We start from the raw sequence: 25,523 nt of genomic DNA, 5'->3' as shown, positions 1-25,523 counted from the left end.
TGCACCGGCGTGCTGTTAGAAAGGCGCATAGACCGACTCACAGTCCAAACATAGACACACTGGCAGACAGCTGCCAGCAATTTCTTTCAGTTATCACCACCCTTCAGCACTGCAGGATTGTAAATGTAACAATGCGAGGTGCTCTGACCTCAAAAATTTTTATGTTGATGCCCTTTAATCGCGAGCCGCATGGACGTTTTGAGGGAGGGGACCAGCAAAAGGTGTTTTTATGCCACATGCGCAACACAGTTTACCAAAAGTTGCGCTGAAAATCAATTTTGCAGCACAAACAAAACCGCAACAGATTAATTAAAGCTCTTAGGGCTACCTACTGGGCAGTGGTATGTATCTGAGAGATGATTTCAGCATTCTGAAATTGGCGATTGAAGTCATTGATCTCCAGTGATAGAACTGAATTGGTTTAGTAACAAAAAGAGTGAGCTACTAGCCCACCTACACTTAATGTCTTAGCAGTACATTCTCACCATGTCTGCTTCAAATCATTTGCATGCCTGCCCGTGTTCATGCCAAAATAAGACAGATGACACACACACACAAAAGAAGTAACTTCTTTGTTTCTCGAAAGATTGGTTCATTGGCACAGGTTGTCTGCGACAAAGCCTTTTCTTGAACCTCAGTTTCTGGAAACGGATCACCGTGTTCACATTCCCCATCAGTTCTGGGCTCCCCAATGTGACGTCTGAAACGAAGAAACACACAAAAGAGGAACATTATTTTCAGCAATAGCAGTGTTACTGTTTTTACATTGACTGATACATCACCGCACTTTGAAGTGAGCAGTTTCTTATAAAACGAACAGTGAGCAGAATGCTTTGCAGAGCTCTTTAACCACTAACAAGGGTTTAGTGAGCATCTGGTTAGAAGCTGTGAGTCGAAAATCATAACCGCATAGCTCCATGTTTCGGAAGGCTTTCACATTACAGCCTCCTAAAATTGCACAGATTTTGTTATTCAATGCAGCAAGTGATGGGAAAAAATAATAAAAATGGAAGAAAGGCTCTTGATCTCTGTTGCACTGAGTTAAATAGCCATTTGAAACACCAGTTAGAGCAGACAGCAAAGGCATCTTGTTTGTTATTGTCTCTCTTTTCATTCGTTTCACGTGCCTATTACAGAATGAAAAGGTTTTCTTTTATCTGCCGCTTTTTACAGCGATGCTTTGAGAGTTGCAGAATGGTTTCCGTGTGGCAAAGGCCGGTGTGCGACGACATGGTCAATGTCAAATGTAAATGCATCCCAACGTGTGCCCCGAATTCACTTTGAAACGTAATGATCAATGATTATAAAACAAGGGTTACCTTGCGTACATCTCTTTCGAACAGACAACTTATATATACTATATGCAGTTTTTCTTAACAAGTAATCCGTACATTCGTTTCTCTCGTTGCCTTACAACAGCTCCGCATTGGAGGTAAGCTAGGAGCTTGTCCGGCTGCAGCAATGAAAGCTGACACCATGTAGGGAACCCCGCTCGAATGCAGCAGATGCATTCCAGTGAGGTTGTGGCTCAGCAAACAAGACCCTTAGTGCTTCCTAAGGGTGCGAGAACTTGCTTATACAGCTTTGCTATCTGTTCTATCAGTTATTCAGATTGGCACACATCTGCAAAGGATTTTTTTTATTTAATTTTTTTGGGGGGGGGGGCGCCTGACTGTGGGGGCAAGGAAACTAGAGCTGCATCATCAGTGTAACACCAGTGCTGCACTGGTGCTACACTGCCACCTCACTGATTTCAGTGCTTTGGTCTAACGCAGAAGCAGAGTTCACTACCACCCCCATGCCCACTTTAGTGCCTGTGTGCTACTAGTGCTACACCAGCACTGCGCCACTACCTCATGCCAACAAATTTAGTGCTCGTACCCGGTCGGAGCTGCTGAGTCTGTGCTCGAGGTGGCCGATCTGCTGTTGAGAGCGGAAGTGCAGGGCCTGCGTCTTGTCGATCAGCTGCTGGTACGGAGACACGGCCTGTGTTCCCATCACTACGTGGCCCTGCGGAGCAGAACACAACGAAACACTGTTAGAAAACAGGTGCAACAAACACTGAACGTTACAAACACCTGTTACTGAACTGCAACTAAAGCTCTACTGCTGCAGGTCACGCACTTGTACATGTGCTACATTAACCCTGTGATTCCCCCTGCATCACATACATGTGCTGTGTTGAGTTTGATGCCTCAAAACTGGCATGCTACTGATATGCCAGAGTGCAGTTTCAGCTAGGGATAGTTCAACACACCAATCAGTATTCAAATAGTATACTAATTTCTAACTTAAGTTTCTTTTTTCTTTCTTTTCTTCAAATGTGCTTTCCATGGCCAGAAATAAAGGCGAACAAGCTCTCGTGAGGTTCCTTGACGTGGAACTGTGTTTGGGCATTACAGGGCTAAAACACATGCACAGCTGCCCAAATGTTTAGCTAGCTCGCGCCAACTTTTCTTTGCAATGGCGTCCTATGACGGAGCGCATTTGCGAGGCAGTTAAGGTTACGTGCACGTTCACTCTGTCGTAAAGTGCTGTTGGCTGCACGTGCGATGCCGAGTTTGCACAGTTGTTTCGAGTTGTGTTCACATTCACTGCAACTTGCACGTGAGTTTCCCACGGCAAAGAAACGCCGGCCAACTAGCCCACAAGTATCTCCTTCACAACATGCTGTGGTGAAAGTCACGAATCCGCTCCTCACTGGGGCAATACCCAAGCCACAAAGGGCAGCATCGTGAAGTTGGTAGTGGTGGTGCTGCAGTCACATTCTGTGCAGGCAAAAGAGCAAATTCTGGCAAGCCTTACTGGCTTGAATCTTGTATGCAAGATTGTCGTGACTAAATTTGCAAAACGTTGTTGTTCGAAGCAAGAGCGAAAGTTTGCTTGTGGAAGTAGTCTAAACACTTCTAACTGAATTTGCAGAATGCAGCTTAAAACAATGGTTATAGTAAAGTTGCTTAAGCGGGGACACAGGTTGAAAAATCGCAGAAAGATCAATTCTTTGAATGTGCAGTTACTGATGCATGTTCATGGAAATTATTATGCATCTTGGATCAACATTTTAGCCATAATGGTGTTTTATATTAGGTCAGTGAGCTGAATTTTCACTGATGAATGCACAAAAAAGGGCCTTTCACCCCGATTCGCGGCTGTCAATCTATGTTTTCCATTCTAAGTTTTCATTCTACGGCCGCCATTCTACGAAAAGCCATGGCTGTCGTAATGGATTTTCTCTTTTTACCCCATTCCTTGTTTGTTCACTCTGCATCTCCTCCTCTACATTCCCCTCATCACTACCCCCCCCCCCCTCAGCCAGTACACCTCATTAAGCAGTGCGCTCGCTGTCTGCGGTATTTCGACTCGCGCGGCTGCACATAAGCAGTATGCATATACTACACGGAGTTGTATGGGAGAGTAAATGGGAGCCAAAAGAGACCATGTCATAGCCAGTCCTGCACTATAAGCAGTAACGTTGTAAGTGGTCTAAACTGCATAGTCAACACATGTACCGAATCTCCATTCACTGGTGACATAACAGAAGCCGACCGCACTACGACGGACAACTGCGGGTTTCTTCACAACAGTTACTGCGTCCCTCACTTAATCACCTCCCTGATCAGCGCACACCTTGAGGAATGTGTTGTCGTCACTTGAAGCTGCCTGATGATTCTTGGCAACAAAAATCAGTCGGCCAAGATATTGTCGTTATTTAAACACAAGGAACAAACGTTAAACGCATGGAGCTCTCAGCGTTCGCACAACAAACAGTCTTTACAGCAGTTAGCAACTTGGCCTGGCTTCGTTCCATTGTCCTGGCACAGCCAGTGACTACTGGATCGACTAGGCTTGGCCAGTTTCAGTTTCAACGAGGCACGAGCAACGTGGCCGGCGACCATGCCGGTGACGCATAAAAACAAAAATATCTTTCTGCTCGACCCGATGGCTGAACTGGCACGTGGTTGTGCAGGCGGAGTTTGAATTATCATACGGTGCACACTGAGGTGTCAGAAATTTTGGCCATCCTTACACATTAAGTCTATGGTGCCTGGGGCAACTCCGTGAAGCTGTCCAGATATTCCAGCATGTCCGAATTATCAGCGACTGAATTATAGGTCGGAAACTGTAAAATGCAGGTAGAGATCTAAATAGTGAACATACAGTAGAAGAGAAGCTGGGCAGTTAATGTTACAAATAGAAGAGATGACGTGCGGTCTGTTTAAGAAACAGAATAGGTGCCAAGGAAAGAAAAACACAGCCAAGGATTGCTATGAGCACAGCATACAACAGTTTTCCAATAGTCTCTACCACTACGCGCACAAAAGGGCCAGCTCGACCTGAAAAAGCACTCTGTAGCAATGACCAAGCAAAAGTACGCACCAGCTTTGAATCAATCTTGGCGTCAAGGTGGGCATTGCGGATCAAGTTAACGATCCACTTTTCAGCAGCTTCAGGCGTCATGTTGAGCTTCTCGGCCAACATACTGAAGAAAAAAAACCACACACATACGGAAATGAGACATTCCACAGTGCAATTAAATAGAAGATGAAACAGCTAGAACTATGAGATATATAGAATTACATGGGTAATCTTGTTATCTTGTTGGACAGATATCGCTGGAAGCAGGATGTCTTAAGCTTTTCCAATTCTGAAGGGTTATAAGTGCCGACCCAAAAGTATCAACACGCTGCTCAAACAGCTATGTGGGTCTGAAACATTATTTCACAAATAAAGAAAAACGCTTGTAGAAAGGTTACTTAAAAGTGCTTTAGGAGTCATGGTGGCAGTAACGCACAAAAATGACGCTAAAAAAACGGACAGACAAAGGAACGACTTGTCAACTTAAGATGGCCACTGTCTAATTAGCTATCCACAGCAAGTATCGTGACACAGCCTACGAAGCCCTATGTTTCAAAAGTCAGCAGCCGTACTTGATGGAGATGCACTCGTGGATGCGGCAGAAGGTCTCAAAGATGAAGAGGCGGGCGTTCTCGATGAAGTCGTCCTGACAGGCCACCAGGAAGAAGTCGTTGGAGAGGACCACCTCGCACTCGCGCAGCTTCTGTTGAGCCTTGTCAAAGTCAAAGTTGACAAACAGGCACTCCACGAACTCGGTGATCGGGTCGTGGTAGGTGTACGACTCCTGCGCATCAAGGGTTCCAGAAGGGAGTTGGTAACGTAAGCGACACAATCTCTCGATCAATCGTGCGTCCAGGCCGAGATAACCGAGCGATTCCATTCAAATTTTTCTTTTCCTTCGTGCACTTTGTCAGTGGTTGGAGTGCAGCTCCAGCTATGCTATCAAGACTGGCTCTTTATGAGCAGGGAATGAATGTAATTGTGGGGTTGTAGCCCGCTCACGGTCATGTGTCGGGCCCCACCCAACACACTAAAATGTTGGTTTCGCTCAACCGTCGAGCAGCAACCAGCAAATGCACAATACTAAAATTGGTCTTTGCCGCATAACTTAAATAAGTCAGCACGCACACGTGTTGACCCCCATGGCGACTTCAATAGTGACACTATTAGTGGCAGCATGTATTGGTGGAGCTTAGAGGACAGTGAATGCACTGAATGTCACCCCCCATCGAAGAGACCTATTTTGAACCCGCCCTAGGAAAATTTTCAAGCAATGATGGCTAGCAGTGTGCGAATATTTGAAACACTGAATATTCTATTCAAATCAGTTATTCGATTCGATTAGAAAAACACATTTACTGAGGGTATTGAAACGGAAGCAAAAAGCAAAAACAGTGAAAAAAAATTAATTTTTGCTCTAACCAGAACTAAAGTAGAACATTACGATTTTTCTTCCCTTCAGGGCAAAACCAAAAGGAAAAATATTACGGGTTTTTGGCTCAGGTAGGCAACTTTTCCTGGAGCTTTTCATCCATGCATTGCTTGCACTTGTTGCTAAACTAGGCTACCTCATTTGTATATACACACCACCGTTAGTATAGTTTTTGGCACATTGCATCAGAGGACAGACTAGGTGGTTTGTTAACGCAACAATATTTGCATCAGCATCCGACGCGCAGATTTGTCAGATCGAGATATGCGTAAAGTAACTGAGACAGTGGAGTGCATATACTTGTTGCTTGTCCACAATATGATGGCGAACGGGAGGCATTGGTCTCTTCATTAGCGCCAAATAAAAACAGGCCATTCAGTGAAAAAGTGTTACTGGGCCATTGAGTGGACATATCAATGAGGCGAAGCCATCGAGGCTCTCTCATATTATTTGGTTAACCCACGCCTAGATTCAAGGCTGTGAACAGGCCCTTCAAACAAGAACATGCACATAATTGCATCCTGCTGGCTGTCATTACCCCTCAGTCTCCTACTTTTCTCCTCTCCCCAAGCAGGATAGCAGACTGGAGGACTGTGTTTCCTCAATACATTCTCCTCCCAGTCTTTCGCTGAACAAAGCTTCGCTTCAGATAGACTCCAGCATTGGTATTGAATCTACAGAACTCTTTTGTAACTACTCGCGGCCTGAAGAATGAAACAGGCATAACAAGCCCTCTTTACTTGTCGTTGTGAACCACGATGAATTCGCCCAAGCCTCTACCCTAATATTCTATTCAATTCACGCTTGGTTTTCATTATTAGAATTCGCTTTGTATTGTATTTGTATTCTGGGGTTTTATGTGCCAACACCTCAATTTTATTACGAGGCATGCTGTAGTGGGGGACTCCAGATTAATTGGGACTCCAGATTAATTTTGACCACCAGGGAATCCTTAACGTGCCCCCCCAAGAATCCACTTCGAAATTGAAAATTTGACATTTGCACGCTCCTAAGAATGGTAGTTCACTGTGTCCCGTTATGGTATTTACCCAATTCTTACACACATTTTTTTTTTTTCCAAGGAATACTGGGCCATAAATTACTTGCGGTGTCCAGTTATATTTGGAAGCCAAATCAATGTTTGTGACATTTGTATGCTTTACTGCATAACATGGATGTATTGCAGCGAAGCTGACTTCGGGAAACGGGCTGCTCTTATGCAACACCTATTAGACCCTTGCCCACCTTTCTTGGTAAAAAATCAGGTGCACGCAACATCTCTTCTTTATTTGGGAGCTTTAATATAATTTCTATGTTATTTTTCCCCTTTGGAGACACAGAAAGCGGGTGCGCATTAGATTCGGGGGCATGTTAGAGTCGTGCGAATACCGCCAAATGAATCAGCGGTGTGTTTGGACGTCTTTTCTGCAGCTTGTTTAGTTCGACCCACCGGGTCGTTCACTCATTTTCGTCAGCCTCGTCAGGGTGTTTTCGTAGCATCCGCTGCCTTGCTTGCCAAGTATGAAGTGCAGTATGATCTCCACAAGAAGATCAACTGCCCATGTAACTCCCTAATCCACGCGGCCACTTCCCTGCTTCTGACATCTACACCACAACCTACCCTAGTAATAATAATAATGGGACTTACCTGCTGAATGACCTTCACAAGGTCACGAAGCGCATTTCGCTTCTGTTTGTTGGTGATGACGGCACATGTCAGGTACCTCAGGATGTGTGGACAGATGGTCTGTATGGTGTTCAGATACCTTGATAAGGAGCAAGAGGAAGGAAAAAAATATACAGAGAGATATATGTATTATAACACAGGTGTGACTGTTCTCTGCAAGAAGTTGTAAAAGTGTTTCAATCTGAAAGCTAAAGTTGCACTGAACGTTGCTTTTGGAATAAAACGAGGGCAAGGCCAGGAATTTAGGCAAATTCCATTGAAGAATTACACTAGGGCAAACTCATTGGACGTTTATGCCACTTATGACGTCACCAAGACTCCAAAAACATATAGTTGCTGTTAACAAGACCAAAAAGCAAAGCCTCCAAACCTGTGCACTATAAAACTTAGTAAAATGCTGCAGACATGACACTTTGGGAGTTCATTTTTTTAAAAGCTAGTTCCCTGATCCACCGCCTTTCGAGGGATGCATACACACTTTGTTATGATTATCTACCACTAGATGAGGCGCACAATCAGCCGCAAACTCTGAACAACAAGGACTTGACACACAAGCTATTTTTATTTATTTTGGATCACAGCGACCTTTTCAGACACTTTGCTGCTGCTGATTTCACCTGCGTCAGGAACTTCTCCGACTTCTCTGAAATAAACTTGCATGCAATAAGTACTCATCCGGTGTCCTTTCACCACCATAAGACTTCGAGTGGAAGGTCCAGAGGCCGAGCGAAATTTTCTTGTTACAGAATTTTTTTTTTTTATGACAACGCAAACATTCATAAAATTATAAAATGAGCACAAATTTGTAAACGTTATGGAAAATTTGAGAGAGTCTGCAGGTATGCCAAAACCTCACTAAATTGGGTGACTTTCTTCCAAAGTTGCCAATAACACTGGCACAGGACGGGACTTACTGAGGCTGTCCGAGGAAGAGCTCAATGATGAGGTCCCGGCCCTTTGCATGGTTGAAGAAGACAAACAGGCTCCAGTGGATGAGCCAGGTACGCTGCTGCAGGGAATGCAGCGGCGACGAGAAATTCTGCGCACAAGAGGGGAGGCAGAAATCAGAAACTGCCTTGCCCGTTCCGAATGCTTCTCCAAGAAACCAAGCCAGCGAAGCAACGTCATTTCACCAGAAATGTCAATGCATTCGCTCACCCGTCAGCACTCCTTCACGTTCCCCCCTCCACCCTCCTCATAGTCACCAATGCTCACCTCGTGTTATTAGTCACTTCCATTCATACTTAGTATTGGCAGCCACTTATGTTTCACACTCATCCCATATTCATGTTCATCCAAAGCTCACCGGCACTAACTCACGTTCATACTAGTGATGCCAAACTGTAGATAGTTTAGTTACTATCGAACTATTTATAGTACTATCAATAGAGTGCTATCGATAATGTAAGATCGCACGGTGTACCATATGTAAACACTGAGACACAAACTTGCGACGTTACCAATTTCTCAAATGCATAAAACGAGGGTTAGTCATGATCAGTTTTCACAAAATTGCTAGTAATATCATTAGCCAAGGATTGCAGAAGTATTGATAATTTTTGTTATGTAATCAATGCTTTCATAGCAAAATATTTTAATATTGATAGTGCTATGGCTAGTACTTTTTAAATTATGGATAGTTAAAAAATATTATTGACACTGTCAATAGTCAATTTACAATAGTTTTGAATCACTAGTTCATACGTCTATCACACACCCGCCATCACTCACTAACACTCGATCTCACACCTGTGAAATGAGTGTGCAATGCATTTGAGTCTGTGTGTACTCGTGAGTGAGTGTGCAAAGCCATGGATCGTTTAAATCACCTTAAACAAAATATTTTATCATAACTTTTACTATGTCTACACTGGAGTGGCGTGCTCTTTCTTTCTTTCTTCTTAAAGGAGACATTCAGTATTCGATTCAATATGTTATAAAAAACGTTTTTAAATATCTGTACTTGAATTTATTAAATGATTTTGCTACTCGAATGCCCCTACATCTTAGATGTTTCAGAAACATTAAAAAGATATCGAGCAGAACCTTTTTTCATTACATGGCACAATTACTATATGAAGCTTTTCGTAGAGAAAGCTACAAATGATCTAGAGAAACGCTGCTAGGTTCACTTAGAATATAGTGGTAAAGTTAGACCTCAATATAATGAAGTCGGAAAAATCGGCAATTTGTTTCGTTACGTCAAAATTTCGTTACATTGAAATTAGACCTTAGTGCAAATAAATACAGCAGCAGATGGATTTTTCTTACATGGAAGGGGCCGCAAAATTTTCTAAATTATTGGGCAGTCAGAAAAAGCACATTTCAATTAGGAAGAAATTTCATTAATTGTTTAATTTGAGATTCAGCAACCCGAAATATGATTTCACGCAGGGTCGACAATATCTTCACATCGGCAGTGCAAAGTGAAGCCTGCTATACTTCTGCGTTCACTCTGCCGCCACACCTGACGACTCTGCCATGAAAAGCACAGGCAGAGTGGAGGGAATGCTTTGGCTGCCTCTCGCTTCAACGCATTTCCGAAACTGGACATCATGCAACCTCCAGCACTAGATGCACGGGAAGATGCCGCATATGAAGTCGTGTACATCTCGGCTCACAGCATTTTCCCCCTCACAGATTACCTCCAAGAAAGAATGTGCGGGACAGTGCTGACAGCCACTTGCGGCTGTGCTAGAGGAGGAAATCTACGCTCACCTACACCCTCGCTCACCCCCTCCCCCTGCTGGCGTAACAAGGTAGGGCGCATCAAGCCTGAAGCCCCCATCCTTCTGGCCTCAACCTTGCATGCTTTCACTCACACCCAAAGCATACGGAGTGTGGGGCGCGACATGATCTAACCACACTCGGACCTCATAGGGAACTGACACTGCTTCGCTTCAGTAGTAGCTCTTGATCGCGTGGCATACTATTTAAGAGGTGTGTTCACAAGCAGCCATTTGCAATTCAGCTATTCGACCGTACATGTCAGGAAAGCTTCCATTTATTGTCTCGGCATTCCTTCACGGCGTCCGTGAAATTTTGTTATATTGAGGTTCTACATGCATGGTGTTCTGTGGACAAGAAGTTAGAAAAAGTTGAATACTTTGTTATATCGAGTTTTAACTGCATACTGTATTTACTCGAGAATAGGTCAAACATAAATTGGTTGACTCTTATGTATTATTGAACTCACCGAGAAATACAAAATTATAATATGAATATAGGCTGACCCATATCTGAGTAGAAATAACTAGAAACACTGAACATGAAATACCTTTTATTTACCATAAGCTCAGCTACTAAATCTCGCTAGCTGATGCCACAAGCGGCATCCTGATCGGCACTGCCAGAGGAGACGTCGGATGCTTCACAGGCATCCTTGGCAGACAAATGACGTCATCCTCAGTGTTGTCGAGTGGGTTGGATATTCAGCTTTCGTTAAACACAGTTTGGACGATATTCAGACTAGTTTAACGTGGGCATGACGGAGGACTTCCATTAGCTCAGTATTTCTGCTCGCTTTGTTTACGAATGTAGGTCGAGTCTTTGGTCACGAAGTAGGTCAATAGCTTATTTCATGTAACATTTTTGAAAAAAAGAAAAATCAGCCTATATTTGAATAAATACAGCAAGTTAGTAGTTTAATCATAGAATAGAAAAGTCGCAATTTCATTTTCCAAGTATGATACGGCACAGAAAGAAAATTTATATGAACAAGCTCGCATTGCATTGATTTTGACGAATGTAATGCAGCCCACAAAGATAATAAAAAAAGGGTGCCAAACTTCACAGGCTGCTTACATTGCTGTCTATATACTCTCGCAGACGGCTCAGTTCATCAAGGGCCACGTCCCAGTTCTGCATGAGGATCTCGGAGGCCAGCTTGCCCCACAGGTTGTTCAGGTAGTTTTTGTCATTGTTAGAGATCTGAAATTGCCAAGGTTGCAAGAGGTTGCAAGACAACACCGCTTCACAACTGGACAGATTCTAACCATTCACATGGTAGAATGAAAGATACCGCAGACACGCATATAAAGGCGGCCGGCAGAGCAAGCTGAACATGATTTTTTTCCTTCTCGCGAGAACATTACGTGCATTGAAACAGTTTTTTCCGCATCAGTAATGAATAATATTGTTAATATCGGCAAGTTAGCGGCAATAACGCAGCCATGTCCACTTTGTGGGGACAGAAATAGATGGGCGCGCTTAGCTGCCAGTGACATAGAAACACATGGCAGGCATGCTGCGGAAACGGCGGCATTTGTCTTCACTACTATCCTAATATAACACGTTCCTGCTAAGGGTGGGCGAATATCTTAGCTGTGTTACAAACGTCGGCGTATGAATAGAGCACAGTTCTAAAGTATCAGTGTAAACGTCGCTACTATCGTTGCCGCTCGAGATTTGTAGCGAGCCCACGAGTACAGATGAGAAGAATCGAAAGGCACCTTTTTTGCTGTTGACCACAACCATTATAAAGCTTACACATAATAAAGGCAAGTTTGGCTGTAGCTTTTCTTTTTTTTTTTGTCATGGAAATGCGGAAAGTGATGAAAGGAATGGAATGGGGGCATCTGCTTAAGAATGTTTGGTGCATGCAGACCGCTTGGTTTGTCTTAAAGAGTCATTCGTGTAGCATTCAACAGATGGTAAGCGCAATCATTATTAGCTAGACTTGGCATACGACATGTCGCTGCAATAAGTTCGGGGCGCGATCATTACACGGGAAATCTTAAAAAAATCAAATTTTGATGACAAAATTCAGGGGTGTGATCATTTAGCGAGTGCGATCATTATGCAAGTAAATACACTAACGTAATTAGTAATTCACTGCACTCTCGAGGATTTGAATCCCCGTAGCGTAATTACTGTGTTGACTTATCTAATACAGGTGTCACATGGTGCACTTTTGGTTGCGATCAAACCCGATCCAGATTAAATTTCTCGGTCGTGATTGGCTCCTTTGCACAAGCTGCACGAGGGAGCAAATCACAGTCTACAATTTCAATCGGGATAGAGCTTGGTTGCGATCAAAAGTGGTCATGTGACACCGGTATTATAAACAAATAAAAATGAGAAATTTTTATCTCAGTACTCCTTTAAATTTCTCACAGAAGACCCATGTTCTCAACAAAAGTAATGCTTTCAATGTTTTGCAACATTAATTCATTGCTTAAGCTTGATTTATTATTTGCCTTAGTGCTGTGTTACCTATGAGTTGGATGAATATCTGAAACATTGAATATGAATTGAAAAGTCATTGCTACTTGATTCGTTCTTGATTTGAAAATTGTAACTTGTTGAATGTTCATTTATGTTGGAAAACGAGTGATAACAACACTTGTTTCAGTCTTGAGGGAGAGATATTGATGAAAGTCAGCAATATTCTGAACGATTCTGATGCACTCGAGACGCAGTTGCAGCAGTCCATCGTGTACACACGGAGCAGAAAACTTCTGCTCAATAACATCTAGTTATTCATTATTAAGGGGACCTCACTTTATAGGCAGCCAACATACAATCGTCTCGATTCAAAGAAATTAATTATTTCGTCAGTGTGGTGTTGCAATCATCACACTTGTCTCCTTCAGGAAACCCGATATTCTACATGCATCTGGCAACATTTCTTTTATCGCCATCACTATCGTGTTGCACCAGATGATCGAAAACGCTTGCTTCTAAGAAGCTTTTCGGTTGACCATATTTGCAGTTGTGAATGGCATCACTCACATATATCAAATAATGTAAATATACCTTTTTTATTTATTTATTTATTTATTTATTCATTTATTTATTACAAGTAGACCTTACCCAAGCTGTACATATTTCATTTTGAGGCTTCCCTGGTTCGGCTATGGCCGATCACTTCAACAGGAACAAACACCAGTGCTCACCAAGAAACGATGGAGGTACAGGCATTCTCCGGCACCTGTATATCCACCTGTTTCATACTGATGCTTTGCGTAGGCGTACAGGCGGTCAATCATTTCTGGATTGATCTGCAATTGGGAGGAGCATCAGTGTTAACAAGCCGGCATGTATAAGTCGCAGAAGTGCAATAACAAACCCAGCCTGTGCACATGATGCTATTTGTTTACATTATAGAGACTCTGTGTTAGCTTGTGTACACTAATCGAAAACAGAGCAATAAGCCTTCTCACCAACATGAGCAAGTCTCAACCACTGCAGTTAGGCAGACCTGAGAAGCTGGTGAAGAGTTCAGTGCATCAGAGTAAAAACACTGCTAACCACAAGGTACTGGCAAACTAGACTCATCAGTGTGCTACTCAACACGCTTAGCAAGTTATTTAAGACTGTTTACACGAAATGGCAGCAGCCATACTACTTGGTGAATCTAGCATGTTGAATATTTTTTTTTATTCCTTTAAGACACATGCAAAGAGGGTATGACACAAGGTGCGGATCTGAAACCATTGCTACTTGAAGATGCCACTCGTAGCTATTTACATAAAATGTCAACAGGTTCGTTTAACGGTTCTCCAACAATGGTGACATGTTTCTCGTGTTTAGTCGATTGATTGATTCACAGGCTCTTTAGCATCCCATGTTTCAGGATTTCAGGTGTCGTGACTTGGAAACACTTAGGATTGATGACAATGCAGCACCACTTGCTCTCTCATGTTAACGACCTCAAAACGCTGCAGGGAGGCTACTTTCTCATGCGTTAGAGTTGCTTTCCTCTTGAATTACAGCGTTACGCTATGCTTCCCGATTTACTAATGCGATTATATTAGCATCCTTATCCTGCCTCACTAACTTTGTGTCCATCTCTCTAGCCTCCTTACGTCGCTTTTCCCAGCGATTCAGGTTGTCTACTAGCTTTGGCCAGTAAGTACAAGCTAGCTGCAGTCTCACTGAGAAGACAACTTAGGTCACTGGGTATGAGCCCAAACAAACAACTTACTCTACGCAATTACATAACACAACCATTACAATATCTACAAATAAAGAACTTCCCATCACAAATTGATGTATGCATATTCACTTGAATGCTAATCACATTAACGTATCTAATCATCCCTAACAGGTGAGTTTTGCCCAACTTTTCTTTTATTCTTTGCGTAGAATATGCAGAAAACAAGCTTTTCATATATATTCCCTTAGAATTTACTGTTTCCTTGAGAATTCGAGGAGTAATGACTTGGAAACATGTGTCGGTTATGATGAAGCAGCACACTACTTGCATTCTCGTGAAAACACAAGGATTATAACAGATGCTGTAGTGAAGAGCTCTGGATAAATTTTGACCACCTAGGGTTCTCCAACATGCACCTAAATCTTGCTGCGTGAGAGTCCGTGCATTTTGGCGTAACTGAAATGCAGCTGCCGCAGTCACTGAGCCACCTACGTTGGTGCCACATTTCGTTGGCTACAGTCACAGCGGCAGGGTTGAGAGAAGTACCTTGAATTGAGCTGCTACGGCAACACAGGAAAAGTTGCGGGCCATGCGCCGATGCAATTTCAGTCACTTCTAGCACTAAGAAAAGGTGTGAAGCCACTTGAATGGTCAATGGAAAATGGCACAACTGTATGCTTAAGAAAACAAGACTACTTACTTGGTTGCTGATCTGCATCAAATGTTCCATGACCTGCCGGCTGTCCCTGATCGAAAACAGCGCCATTGTCAAAACGAAAATCGATTTGGTCGACATCAACTACTAGCAGACGTCGCGTAATAACGCACTTATCGCTTTCCCGCTTGAACTTACCGGCAGCTTTGGATGGTTTTGCACACTTCGTCGTCCTGACAGGCTTCGATCAGAGCAAGCGTTTCAGTTTTCAAGACTACGAGCGTTTGCACGACCTCGCCTCGTCGCTCGATCATATCTAAGAAAAAAGCATTGCAATGTTTTTTTTCTTGTTTTTTTTTTTGCCACCTTCTATGCAACCTTAAAGGCATTACAGAACCAGGGAACGGGTGGGCTACCTTGAGGAACTTCAGCGTCCGGATAGCACATCCTGTAGACGTCGATGTTGAAGTCGACCATCTTGGTGTTCTGCAGTAAGTCCAGCTTGGCTTTGAGGAGGTCATCTTCATTATAGATCTGAAAGGCGGCGTAACCCAATAGTAAAGTGATTAGGTAAATCGTGATCACGCAATATGGGAGGGAGGCAGATTTAATATGTCTAGCACAGTTACTTCATCGGCTATAAAGTTCACAAACGAGCACTTCAGCAATCGTTCACTCCTGACATCAACAACCAAGTGATTTCAGACAAAAACAACGCGACACAAGGCACTTCTACAAGAAAGTTTCCCCAATATTAACAAAGCCACGTTGTTTTGACACGCACAACCAGAACCAACATGGGAGGCAGGGACGGCATGACAACGGGCTAACTCGCGGAATAATGGCAGTCAGACGGCATCGGACAACTAAACTTGGTTCAAGAAAGCGTGCAGGCTTTATGAACACTTACACTCTTGTTCTGAAGAAATTCCAGCAGCGGAAATACCATATGCCGGTCAATGTACTGGCCGACTGTGTAAGTCAAGTCCCACTCGGCCATCTTGGCTGTGAAAGGAGACTCGGTTGCCAGACAACGCTGGCATCCACTGCTAAGCTTCTCAGACAATCGTCAAACAACCTGTGTTTCACGACAAGTTAGTCGTAAACAACCCTTACCTGGAAGACTACTTTTTTGCGTAGCTTATTACTGTAGTATTTCAGGAACTAAAGACACCTTTATTGTGAATATTAAAGAAACAGACAGAACGGTGGGTTTCAGATATATCCCGTTAGGGGTGCTGCAAGCAGCAAAACTGAAACCAATCAGCTGAATTGGAGCGCGAAGTTTGACACGTTTGCTCGTTTTTTCGTCATGTTTGCCGTGTTTGTTCTCTGCTTCCTTAAAAAAGAACATCGTTACAGCTTGCAGTTCGCCAAGCTCAAAGACGAATGTCGGTAAGTAGGCTAGCGTGGGTTCATTGGTAGCAGTGCGATAGGCATCAGAGAAGTAAGGTGTAACTAAACCGAATGTTTGACACCGAAAGAAAGCTCGTATATTTAACAAATTGGCTACCCAGATCTCCTACAGACATCAGATTTTCAATTGACTTCATGTGATAATATAATGAGGTTGGATAGTTCTCAACTTCTCAGGTGAAAAATAGAAAACGACAAAGTGTTCGTCTGCAATCCCGACGGGGCAAGGGAAGCATTTAATTGCGTAACACCCCACGTAACACGACTCATGTTGGTGACATTAATGTGCGTGCTCTGTTTTTCTTCCTTTCATCTATAGTGTACACGTTCGTAAGCAGCAGCTATTTAGTAAGTGTGCTACTAAGGTTGCCTTCGTGGCACACATACAGGAGCCTGCATATTTCGCTGCGTACGTTCGAAAACGGTTTTGCGCTGACCGTTGCGCTGTTCTTGCTCAAATTTTTGCATAAAGATGAAATTTCGGAGTCCACGTCGTTTACTATAACATTTGGCATAGTTAATTGCCTGTTTTTTTAAGAAAGAAGTGCGAACTTGCCTGCACTTATGGGGATGCGAGCAAATACCGCGAAGGTGCAAGCATAAACTTGTGCTGCCGCCTGCCGGTAGCTCCACAAAGCAGCTATTGTTATTTATTATCAGCTATTATTTTTCACGTCTAATTAAAACGAAGATGTTTGATGCTGCTCAAACAAAACGACAACCCCGTTCGCACATATTACCGCCGTACAATTTGAATCGATAAACGGCCCGTACTGCAACTAATGAACTGCTATGGTGTACTGGAATAGGCTAGTGTATCGTCCGGCGCCGAAAAAGTGCTTCTTTTTGCGATGACGGCCGGGAGTGCTGGAGCATAGAGTTTTTAGGTGTCAGCATCGGCTGGGCTGCGCCGCGTATGGCGGTGCGGCATTTTTTCATGACAGCGACAGGTGGCGCGCTCGTCGTCTCCGAGATGCCTAGCGTGATGTGTTTGAGCAATCTCTCCGGCTCCAAGCGCGCGTCGTGAAGTCTGTGGTGAAGTTAGCTTCGCCTTCTCCGCTTTTGTTTGCTTGTCATACGGAGTTCTGAGTAGCCCCTTCTTGACCCACGCCACTGGAAAAATTTGGTCGGTATGCAGAGTAAGCTGGATGATCTCCTGGATGTGGGCCACCTAAATGAAGTTCAAGAGATGCTAAAGCATTGTGATGCGATGCCAGATCATCGTGAAATGATGGGATCAAATAGCGACTCTCGCATTGCCTACTACGTTAGCGGGTATGTTACCAGGAAAATGCTAATGAGAACAAAGTGCGAAGAGTGTTCTCTAGCTGTTGCTCCAAGCAAAAGACTCGCGCTTGCTTCCGGAAGAGTCGTGCCTTACCAACCACATGGATAGAGGTGGCCTACTTTACCCATCTCAGGCACTAAAAGACTTGGTTGCTGCGATGGAAGATGCCTTCACGTATTGTTTCAACTTTAACAAGTTGAAGGCTGACAGCATCATAGGCCTTATCTCCTGCCTGTCAATAAATAAGCTGGATATGGTTGGCTGTGCGCAGCATAGCGTAGAAATCACCAACCAAGTGATACGGTTTTTTGTCATCACGAGGTTGCACGTCCTTGTCGCAGGAGAGAACGCATCAAAGCAAGGGAAGCGAGAAAAAATGAAGTACCTCAAGTTGAGGCGCACAACATAACTGCATAACTGCAAAGTTTATATCAGCAAGACGAACATAAAGCGTTTGTATATGTAAAACAGGAATTGCTCACATCCCATTGTATGCCCAGAAATATCTGCATATCTGAACAGAATTTCCCACCCGACAAATTATTGTTTGCACTGCACCTTGTTCACCGTTTCTGGGTGTATATCTCCATTATATATCGGATTTGCGCTCCATTTCGTGTCATATTGTTTGTTTGAAACCATGTATATAGAGTCGTGTATATTATTTTATAAACAATAAATATTCTATTTATGGCATTTTTGGCATTATTTGAGCGGTACTAAATACGCGAACTTAGTTCCTTGCAGGTTTTTAATATTGGAAACCAAATTTCCCTTAACGCTCTCATTATGCTGAGTTTTGACCATTGGTGCCTACAGTTCTACCTTTCATTGCAAAATTAAATAAACTTGAAATAATCATGGTTCACTCGAGCGGCCCATTTCAACTGAGGCGCGCACTTCAATGAGGTGCTCACCAACCAGTAGACGATTAGGACAAGCGCCTGTAGCTCAAGACACTAATAAAGTCATGTCAAACAGAACTGCATACGGCACCCCATAATAGTCCCTCAAGATGTTAAAGCGGTTTTGGCAAACTGCAAACAACCGCCTAATGCGGAAGCTTTCTGTTTGGTGCAATTATGAGTTTCACAAGTGTTGCACTGCGCGCGAAGCTAAAGCGCGGCGATAAAATGACCAAAATTTAGTACATAGTACGTTAGGCCAGCTGCAGTGATAAAGTCGCCTAGCCTTTAAAATGATTTTCCGATGCGCGTATTGCGCCCCAAGAAACCACGGTGCGAGAAAGCACTTCACAGTGGAACCAAATAACCGCAGCAGACCTTAGCCAGCGTACGGGAGGCATCTCGGAGCCGACAGCAGCGCCGCCGCATCGTCCTGAAAAAGTGCTGCCTCTCCGGCGCTCCGATGCCGACACCTCCCCCTCTAGCCACCATAATAGAGTTTCCTACAAAAATGTGCTGGAGCACGGATGGATGGATAGATGTTATGAGCGTTTCCTTTGGAACCGGGTGGTGGGTTGCGCCACCAAGCTCTTGCTATTATACTATTATTAGCACGCTGGTCTACTGCAGCGCCATCTGTCGCTACAGCCTGGAGTCATTGCTGGCAAGAGAAAAAATAACGGTGCAACACAGGGCCTCCGGGATTGGCAGTTATGGTTGTCCCGGAGGTCATGCATGTATGTTTGGAGCTCGCCGACCTTGTTGTGTCGCTTGTGGTTGGGAGTGGTGTTCACGAACGCATACTCCTACAGTATGGGAATGGCCGAGAGCCCGATGTGCGACTCCTGTGGGTGCGAGGAGACCATCGAGCACCTATTGTGCACCTGCCCTCGCTACGATGTCCAACGCCTCTCTCTGCGGGCAACTTTACGCAGACTAGACTCGAGACCGTTCACCGAGTCAAAGATACTCGGACCGTGGCCACACCCGTCACTGGCTCGACAAGCGATTCGTGCACTAGTGCGGTACTTGAAGTGCACGGGCTTAAGGGACCGCTTATAGTGTCGTTGTGTACGCTGTCCCTCCCACACGTACTCAGTACTTACTCTCTCCCTTTCTTCCTCTTTCTATTCCCCTTTCCCCCACCCCCAGTGTAGGGTAGCAAACCAGATGCTGTTCTGGTTGACCTCCCTGCCTTTCCTACCCTTGCTTTCTCTCTCTCTCTCGCCGATTACTTGCTGTGTGTGTGTGTGTGTGTGTGTGTGTGTGTGTGTGTGTGTGTGTGTGTGTGTGTGTGTGTGTGTGTGTGTGTGTGTGTGTGTGTGTGTGTGTGTGTGCGCGCGCGCGCGCGCGCGTGCGTCGAGGTTCCTGCAACGATCACAATTCCGGGCTGCTTCAGATCGGGCACATTAAGAGCATTGGCCGAAGGGCAAGAATTGCCGTTCGACGGCCTTTTGCGGAGCGAAATATCTAAACGTTGGTGGCTGCATTCGTCACAGAGCAGTATTTTTTTTTTGTGTGAAACCTGGCGACCGCTTTTCTGGCTGATACAAAATGAAAGGAATCCCGTGCAACAAACCAGGCACAGTGCAGGCGCTCTTTCCGGGCTTTTCATCCTCGTGTCTTTCGAAATACTAAAAACATATGCGTGCTTACCGAACGGAACGAGCAGACGAGTGTTTGTTTGTCTTCTCCAACCGAAACGCTGAGCCATTGGCTGAGCAGACGATCAGGAACCCGGCATGATTTGTGGTGGGAAACGTGCAAGCATAGACGGCGTTATTGATGTATCTTAACAGTTTGTATTATTAATTTTTTTGCAAATTATAAGAATTTCAGTTGTGTTTTGAGAGCGTTTTAATCTATAAATGCAGTTTTTTGGACAACATGTTTAAATTTCGCGCGCTAGGCACGTCAGTCGATTGCAGCGCCCTGCCGGGGGCGTCATCGCAGAAGCGTCCCCAGTTCTTCTATTGTTTTTCCGCACAGACGACACACTGCCCCATTCCATACACCGTAGAGCTGCTGCTTATCGAACGTCACTGCGGCCATAAAGCACAGACTTTAATAACAGAACTCAAAGCAATGATCTACTTACTTTGTAAAAATGACATGGTAATTATGTTTGGCGGTTAATACATCAGATATTTATCCGCGTTGAGCTCTCCTGATAGAAAAAATAAAAATTAGACTGCAAGATTACAGTAGCTCCACTACAGTGTACTAGAATACGGGAACGATGTTCCTATTCCTATCTAGTACACTATTATCCTATCTAGAATCCTACTCTAGTACGCTGTAGCTCCACATACGCGCTACATACTGGAACGCGCCATGTTTGGTGTTAGCCATAGAGTAAGACGTGCGTGCATAGAGTTTCTCACGAAACTCTATGCACGCACGTTTTAGTGGCAGGTGGCGACATCGTTCTGCCGCTGACCTAGAGTCTCTCACTGTATGGTCGCTGATAAGCATCCTTTCATACACACACCCTCAAACGGCCCCCGAAGGCCTCCTTACGGTCTCTGCTTCACCTACTCCAAGTCAGAACGACGGTGAAGAATCAGCGGCGCGGGATGCCGCCACAGAACACCTATATATAATACTTGATGCCGCTTTGTGTCTTTCTGCTGCTAGTCCTCAAGGCGCTAGGTTGAAAGGCATAGGCTGCCTACTTAGCTTCTTGCGTTGCACTAAACGTAAGAAGGAAAAATTGACGCGTGCGCTTCGAAATAGTTGGGGCATGTGGTGTAAGTACGTGGGATTGCTGCTGAACTCCCGATTACGAAAGACATTGGCACCATGTCAGCGCGCATGTTTTGTTCAAATAACCTTCATTTTTAGTGGCACGGTGCTGGTGCGTTTCATGCTTTTAATGCGCTAGCATCAGGAGTGTGAAAGTGGAAAAAAGTCCATGTGTGTGAAGCATGGAGGAAGGATGGTGTGAAGTTTTGGGAAGCTGGTCAGGGTATATATATATATATATATATATATATATATATATATATATATATATATATATATATATATGTAAAGTAAAGAGGGAAAAAATGGAGCTGGGCAGGTCATGTAATGCGCAGGTTAGATAACCGTTGGACCATTAGGGTTACAGAATGGGTACCAAGAGAAGGGAAACGCAATCTAGGACGACAGAAGACTAGGGGGAGCGATGAAATTGGGAAATTCGCGGGCGCTAGTTTAAATCGGTTGGCGCAGGACAGGGGTAATTGAAGATCGCAGGGACAGGCCTTCGTCCTGCAGTGAACATAAAACAGGATGATGATGATGGTGGTGGTGGTGAAAGTAAAGAGAAATTCTTCAGACCACCTTTCAAGCGTAAAGAGCTTGAGCGATACTACAAGGTGAAGAAAATAAGTATTTAACTTCACCAGTTTCGACCGGTCTCTGCAGCTGACGGTGGTATTCTCCTGACCACCGTCAGCTTGCACTTCGCTCGTCGAAGAGGCAAGTCGTGCATCGAATGAGCCCCTGAACAACACCTTGCAATGTGATGAACGTAGTTTGAATCATGTATACTGGACCTCAAAGAGGTTCGATGTGATGCTAACGAATTTCTCTGGCACATGCCGCTAAATCTCCGCTTATTTTTTTAGAGCGCAGCTCTTACCCGTTCCTGCAACGAGCGTCGGCGTTCCCGGCATAAACAGAGCGAACGAGCATAGTGAAAGATCAGAGCGAACGCGAAGCGCAGAGTAGGGTGGGGGGGGAAAAACGCGGTGAGAGAGGAGGGGTGCGAGGAGGAAAGCGGTGAGGATGGTGCAGCGGAATCATTCTGCGGAAAGCGGAGGAAAAGGAAGAGGGTACGGCGAAAGCGTGAGGAGAAAAGCGTGGTGCTACGACGGAGGGCTACGAGATGGCGCCAGGGTACCGCGTGTCTTCTGGGTAGTTTGGCGGCGGCGGCGGCTTCTGCGAATCGCGCCCAGGCGTCACCCACGCGCTGCCTCTCGCGCGATCTCCTGATTAGCGAGGCAGTGGCGCCACACTTCGCTCCTTTCTGCAACGCGCCGCACAAGACAGATTGTCCGCGCCAGCCAGTATATCGCGAAATGAAAACAGGTACAGAGCTGCACTAAAGTTTCGCATTAGGGAGTATCGTAATCGTCGGTGAATATTTTTTATTATGCATTTTAGACAAGAACGATCATCGTCAGCCTGTTTTTATGTTCGCTGCAGCGTCTCCAATTACCCAAGTCCTGCGCTAGCTGATTCCAACAAATTTTGTGCCGTCCTCGACTGCCCTTTCCTTCTCTTGGCACCCATTATGCAACTATAATGGTCCATCACGTAAATTATATTGCGCGACAAAAATGATATTGCGCTTGGTATGTCGTCTTCTCCCTTGTCCGCGCCATTCTTTTTCCCAGCAATATCATTTAAGTAATGGATTACCAACTTGCCCGGAATGCTACTCTCATAAAGGTCCACCGGTTATCTACCCTACGCATTGCATGACCTGTCCAGCTCCTTTTTTTTCTTAATGAAAACTAGAATACCGGATATCACCGTTTGTTCTCTCATCCACACCGCTCTCTTCCTGTCTCTTAACGTTACGCCTAACATTTTTCGTTCCATCACTCTTCGCGCGATCCTTAACTTGTTCTCGAGCTTCTTTGTTAACTAACCTCCAAGTTTCTGTCCCGTATGTTAGCACCAGTTGAATGCAATGACAGTACACTTTTATTTTCAACGACAGTGGTAAGCTCCCAGTCAGGATTTGGCAATGCCTGCCTTATGCACTCCACCACATTTTTTATTGTTCTGCGAATTTCCTTCTCGTGATAAGGGAGTAAGGGAGTCAACTGTGAGCAATTGGCCTAGATAAACGTGCTCCTGCGCAGATTCCAGAGTCTGACTGGCAACCCTACATTCTTGTTACCTTACCAGGCTATTAAACATTACCTTTGTATTCTGCATATTAATCTTCAGTCTCACTCTTACACTTTCTCGGTTGAGGTCCTCAATTATTTGTTGTAATTCGTCCTCAGTGTTGCTGAACTGGACAAGGTCATCTGCAAACTTTGCTGAGATATTCGCTGTTGATACTCACTCCTAAGCCTTCTCAGTTTAATAGCTTGAATAGGACAAAAAATTTCCCTTACTCTGCGCTTTAAGGACATCGGCGTTTACAGTCGCCGTTAGTTTCCCTGCGGGATCACTTTTGCTACGGCAATACTGATTACAGTGGCGAACATACAGAACCGCTCTTTGCGCTGACGGGGACACTCGGTTAAAATAATCGCAATCGCAAACAGTCTATATTGCTATAAGGTGAGAAAATGTAAACCCAACTTTCTTGGTTATAATAGAGTACCAGCAAACTTGAAAGTAGAAAAAATCGAGAAGCAGACATAGACAAAGTGATTGGAAGGTGGCTGGACTAACAACTGAACTTCATTCATAAAAACGACCATGTGCCATGTGAAAACAAACATGTGCCTTGCGCATGTTCAATGCGGATTTGGGGGACGTCGCTTTCATGAATGAAGTTCGGTTGTTAGTCCAGCCACCTTCCTGTCACTTTGTCTATGTCTGCTTCTCGATTTTTTCTACTTTCAAGTTTCCTGGCATTCTATCATAACCATGTACCAACTAGCCCAACAAGCCACTCTCACCAACTTTCTTGACTTTCGATACAGGACGAGGAGCACTTTGACGCCACGGCATTCAAATTATTGCCTCGTATTTAGGCCGCTTTGACGCAGGAACGTTTTCGAGAATTTCCCTTATGTGAACTCCCTTGGAGCGCTCTTTATTGGGCTGTTTTAGAGACAGCCAATATATCGCGAAATAAAAACACGTATAGAGCTGCGCTCGAATTTCGCATTAGGGAGTATCGTAATCGTCGGTGAATTTTTTGTGGGCCTCATTAACGGCGTCTCTCTGTGCCTCTGAGCGTGAACAGGTCGTGTCCAAATCCACGCCCCAGTGACGGTTCCCTCCCAGTACGTCAAACTAATCTCGAAGGCTAGGCTTTTGCTCTCATCGTGCGTCGGAAGCGATTGCAGGACCGGAAGTACGTCAGAGACGTCATGTTTTGAACGCCATGCATTACCAACTCGCCCAAGAAGCGCTCTTATAATGACGCTAAAGAGAAACGCTACAAATAAGTTTTCATTGAAAAAGTGTCGATTTCTTCATAATCAAATGATTGCACGAAGAGAAAATGAATGTTAAAATGGTTTAGCTTTTTTTTTTAATTTTATTTCGCGGCGACACTTGCGCCGATACGTCGGCGTGGCGTGATGTATTTCAAAGTAGTTGTTTCGTATTTGCATGGGCCGTTGAGGCTCAGTAAAAGTTCTGGAATCTTGCTATGTTCAGTCTGAGGCTCCTTTAGGGTACAATAGGCCTGGAGAAACGCCGTCAAAATATGTAGCGTCACGGCGTCACTTACTGTCTTTCGTCTTTTTCTGGATTTACCAAGCCTCTTTTCAAGGCAAGGATGACTTTCTTGGTACTCCAGAAGAGCACTTTAATCAATATGGGACCCAACTATTTTTCTCTTCGGCGCCGCCTCTAAATTAGTAATGTGACCATGTTGAGACTGTAGTTCGGCTGAGCTGTGAATTCCGGTTAACTTCGCGCGTGGAATACATTTTCGCGCCATTTGCATTTCACACGAAGTAGCTCGATGGGATGGGGGAGGCTCGAAAGTACATGTCGCCCCCACGTACACACTGACGCTTCAATGCCGAGCTCGAGCCGAAGTTTCGTAGCCTTCTCAGTGCGCGCCGAACAACCGAGCGCGCCTCGGATCGGATGTCACGCATACACGAAAAGCGGGGAAACCTTACACTTTCCCATTGCTTATGGGCTCGCCCGCTCGCTTCCCACCGGGCGCCTTTCACGCCGTTAGGGTGTCTCGATACCGCTACGCGGCGCT

General features: G+C 44.6%; 1 protein-coding gene across 1 annotated transcript; it reads right to left on the bottom strand.

Moving 5' to 3' along the window:
* Nucleotides 1–553: 553 nt before the first annotated feature.
* eIF3e (eukaryotic translation initiation factor 3 subunit e) lies at nucleotides 554–16,045 on the bottom strand. Its single transcript, XM_075669199.1, has 12 exons — nucleotides 15,921–16,045; nucleotides 15,427–15,544; nucleotides 15,209–15,326; nucleotides 15,056–15,101; nucleotides 13,373–13,477; nucleotides 11,280–11,405; nucleotides 8,390–8,514; nucleotides 7,437–7,554; nucleotides 4,929–5,140; nucleotides 4,378–4,480; nucleotides 1,882–2,010; nucleotides 554–700 (listed from the first exon to the last, which is right to left on the bottom strand). The coding sequence occupies exons 1-12, from the start codon at nucleotides 16,008–16,010 to the stop codon at nucleotides 674–676; spliced, it is 1,317 nt and encodes a 438-aa protein (XP_075525314.1). The 5' UTR covers nucleotides 16,011–16,045; the 3' UTR covers nucleotides 554–673.
* Nucleotides 16,046–25,523: the final 9,478 nt, after the last annotated feature.

The sequence above is a fragment of the Dermacentor variabilis genome, chromosome 9 (assembly GCF_050947875.1).
Source record: "Dermacentor variabilis isolate Ectoservices chromosome 9, ASM5094787v1, whole genome shotgun sequence".
In the NCBI taxonomy this organism is placed as follows: Eukaryota; Metazoa; Arthropoda; class Arachnida; order Ixodida; family Ixodidae; genus Dermacentor; species Dermacentor variabilis.
The sequence above is the reverse complement of the archived record's forward strand: the minus strand, read 5'-3'. Positions and strand labels throughout refer to the sequence as shown.

Coding starts and splice junctions, on each gene's coding strand:
- eIF3e (XM_075669199.1), bottom strand. CDS start 16,010: ATGGCCGAGTGGGACTTGACTTACACAGTCGGCCAGTACATTGACCGG. Junction 4,481..4,928: donor CACGAGTGCATCTCCATCAA/GTACGGCTGCTG, acceptor TTTTTTCTTCAG/TATGTTGGCCGAGAAGCTCA. Junction 701..1,881: donor GACTCAGCAGCTCCGACCGG/GTACGAGCACTA, acceptor TCTTCGTTTCAG/ACGTCACATTGGGGAGCCCA.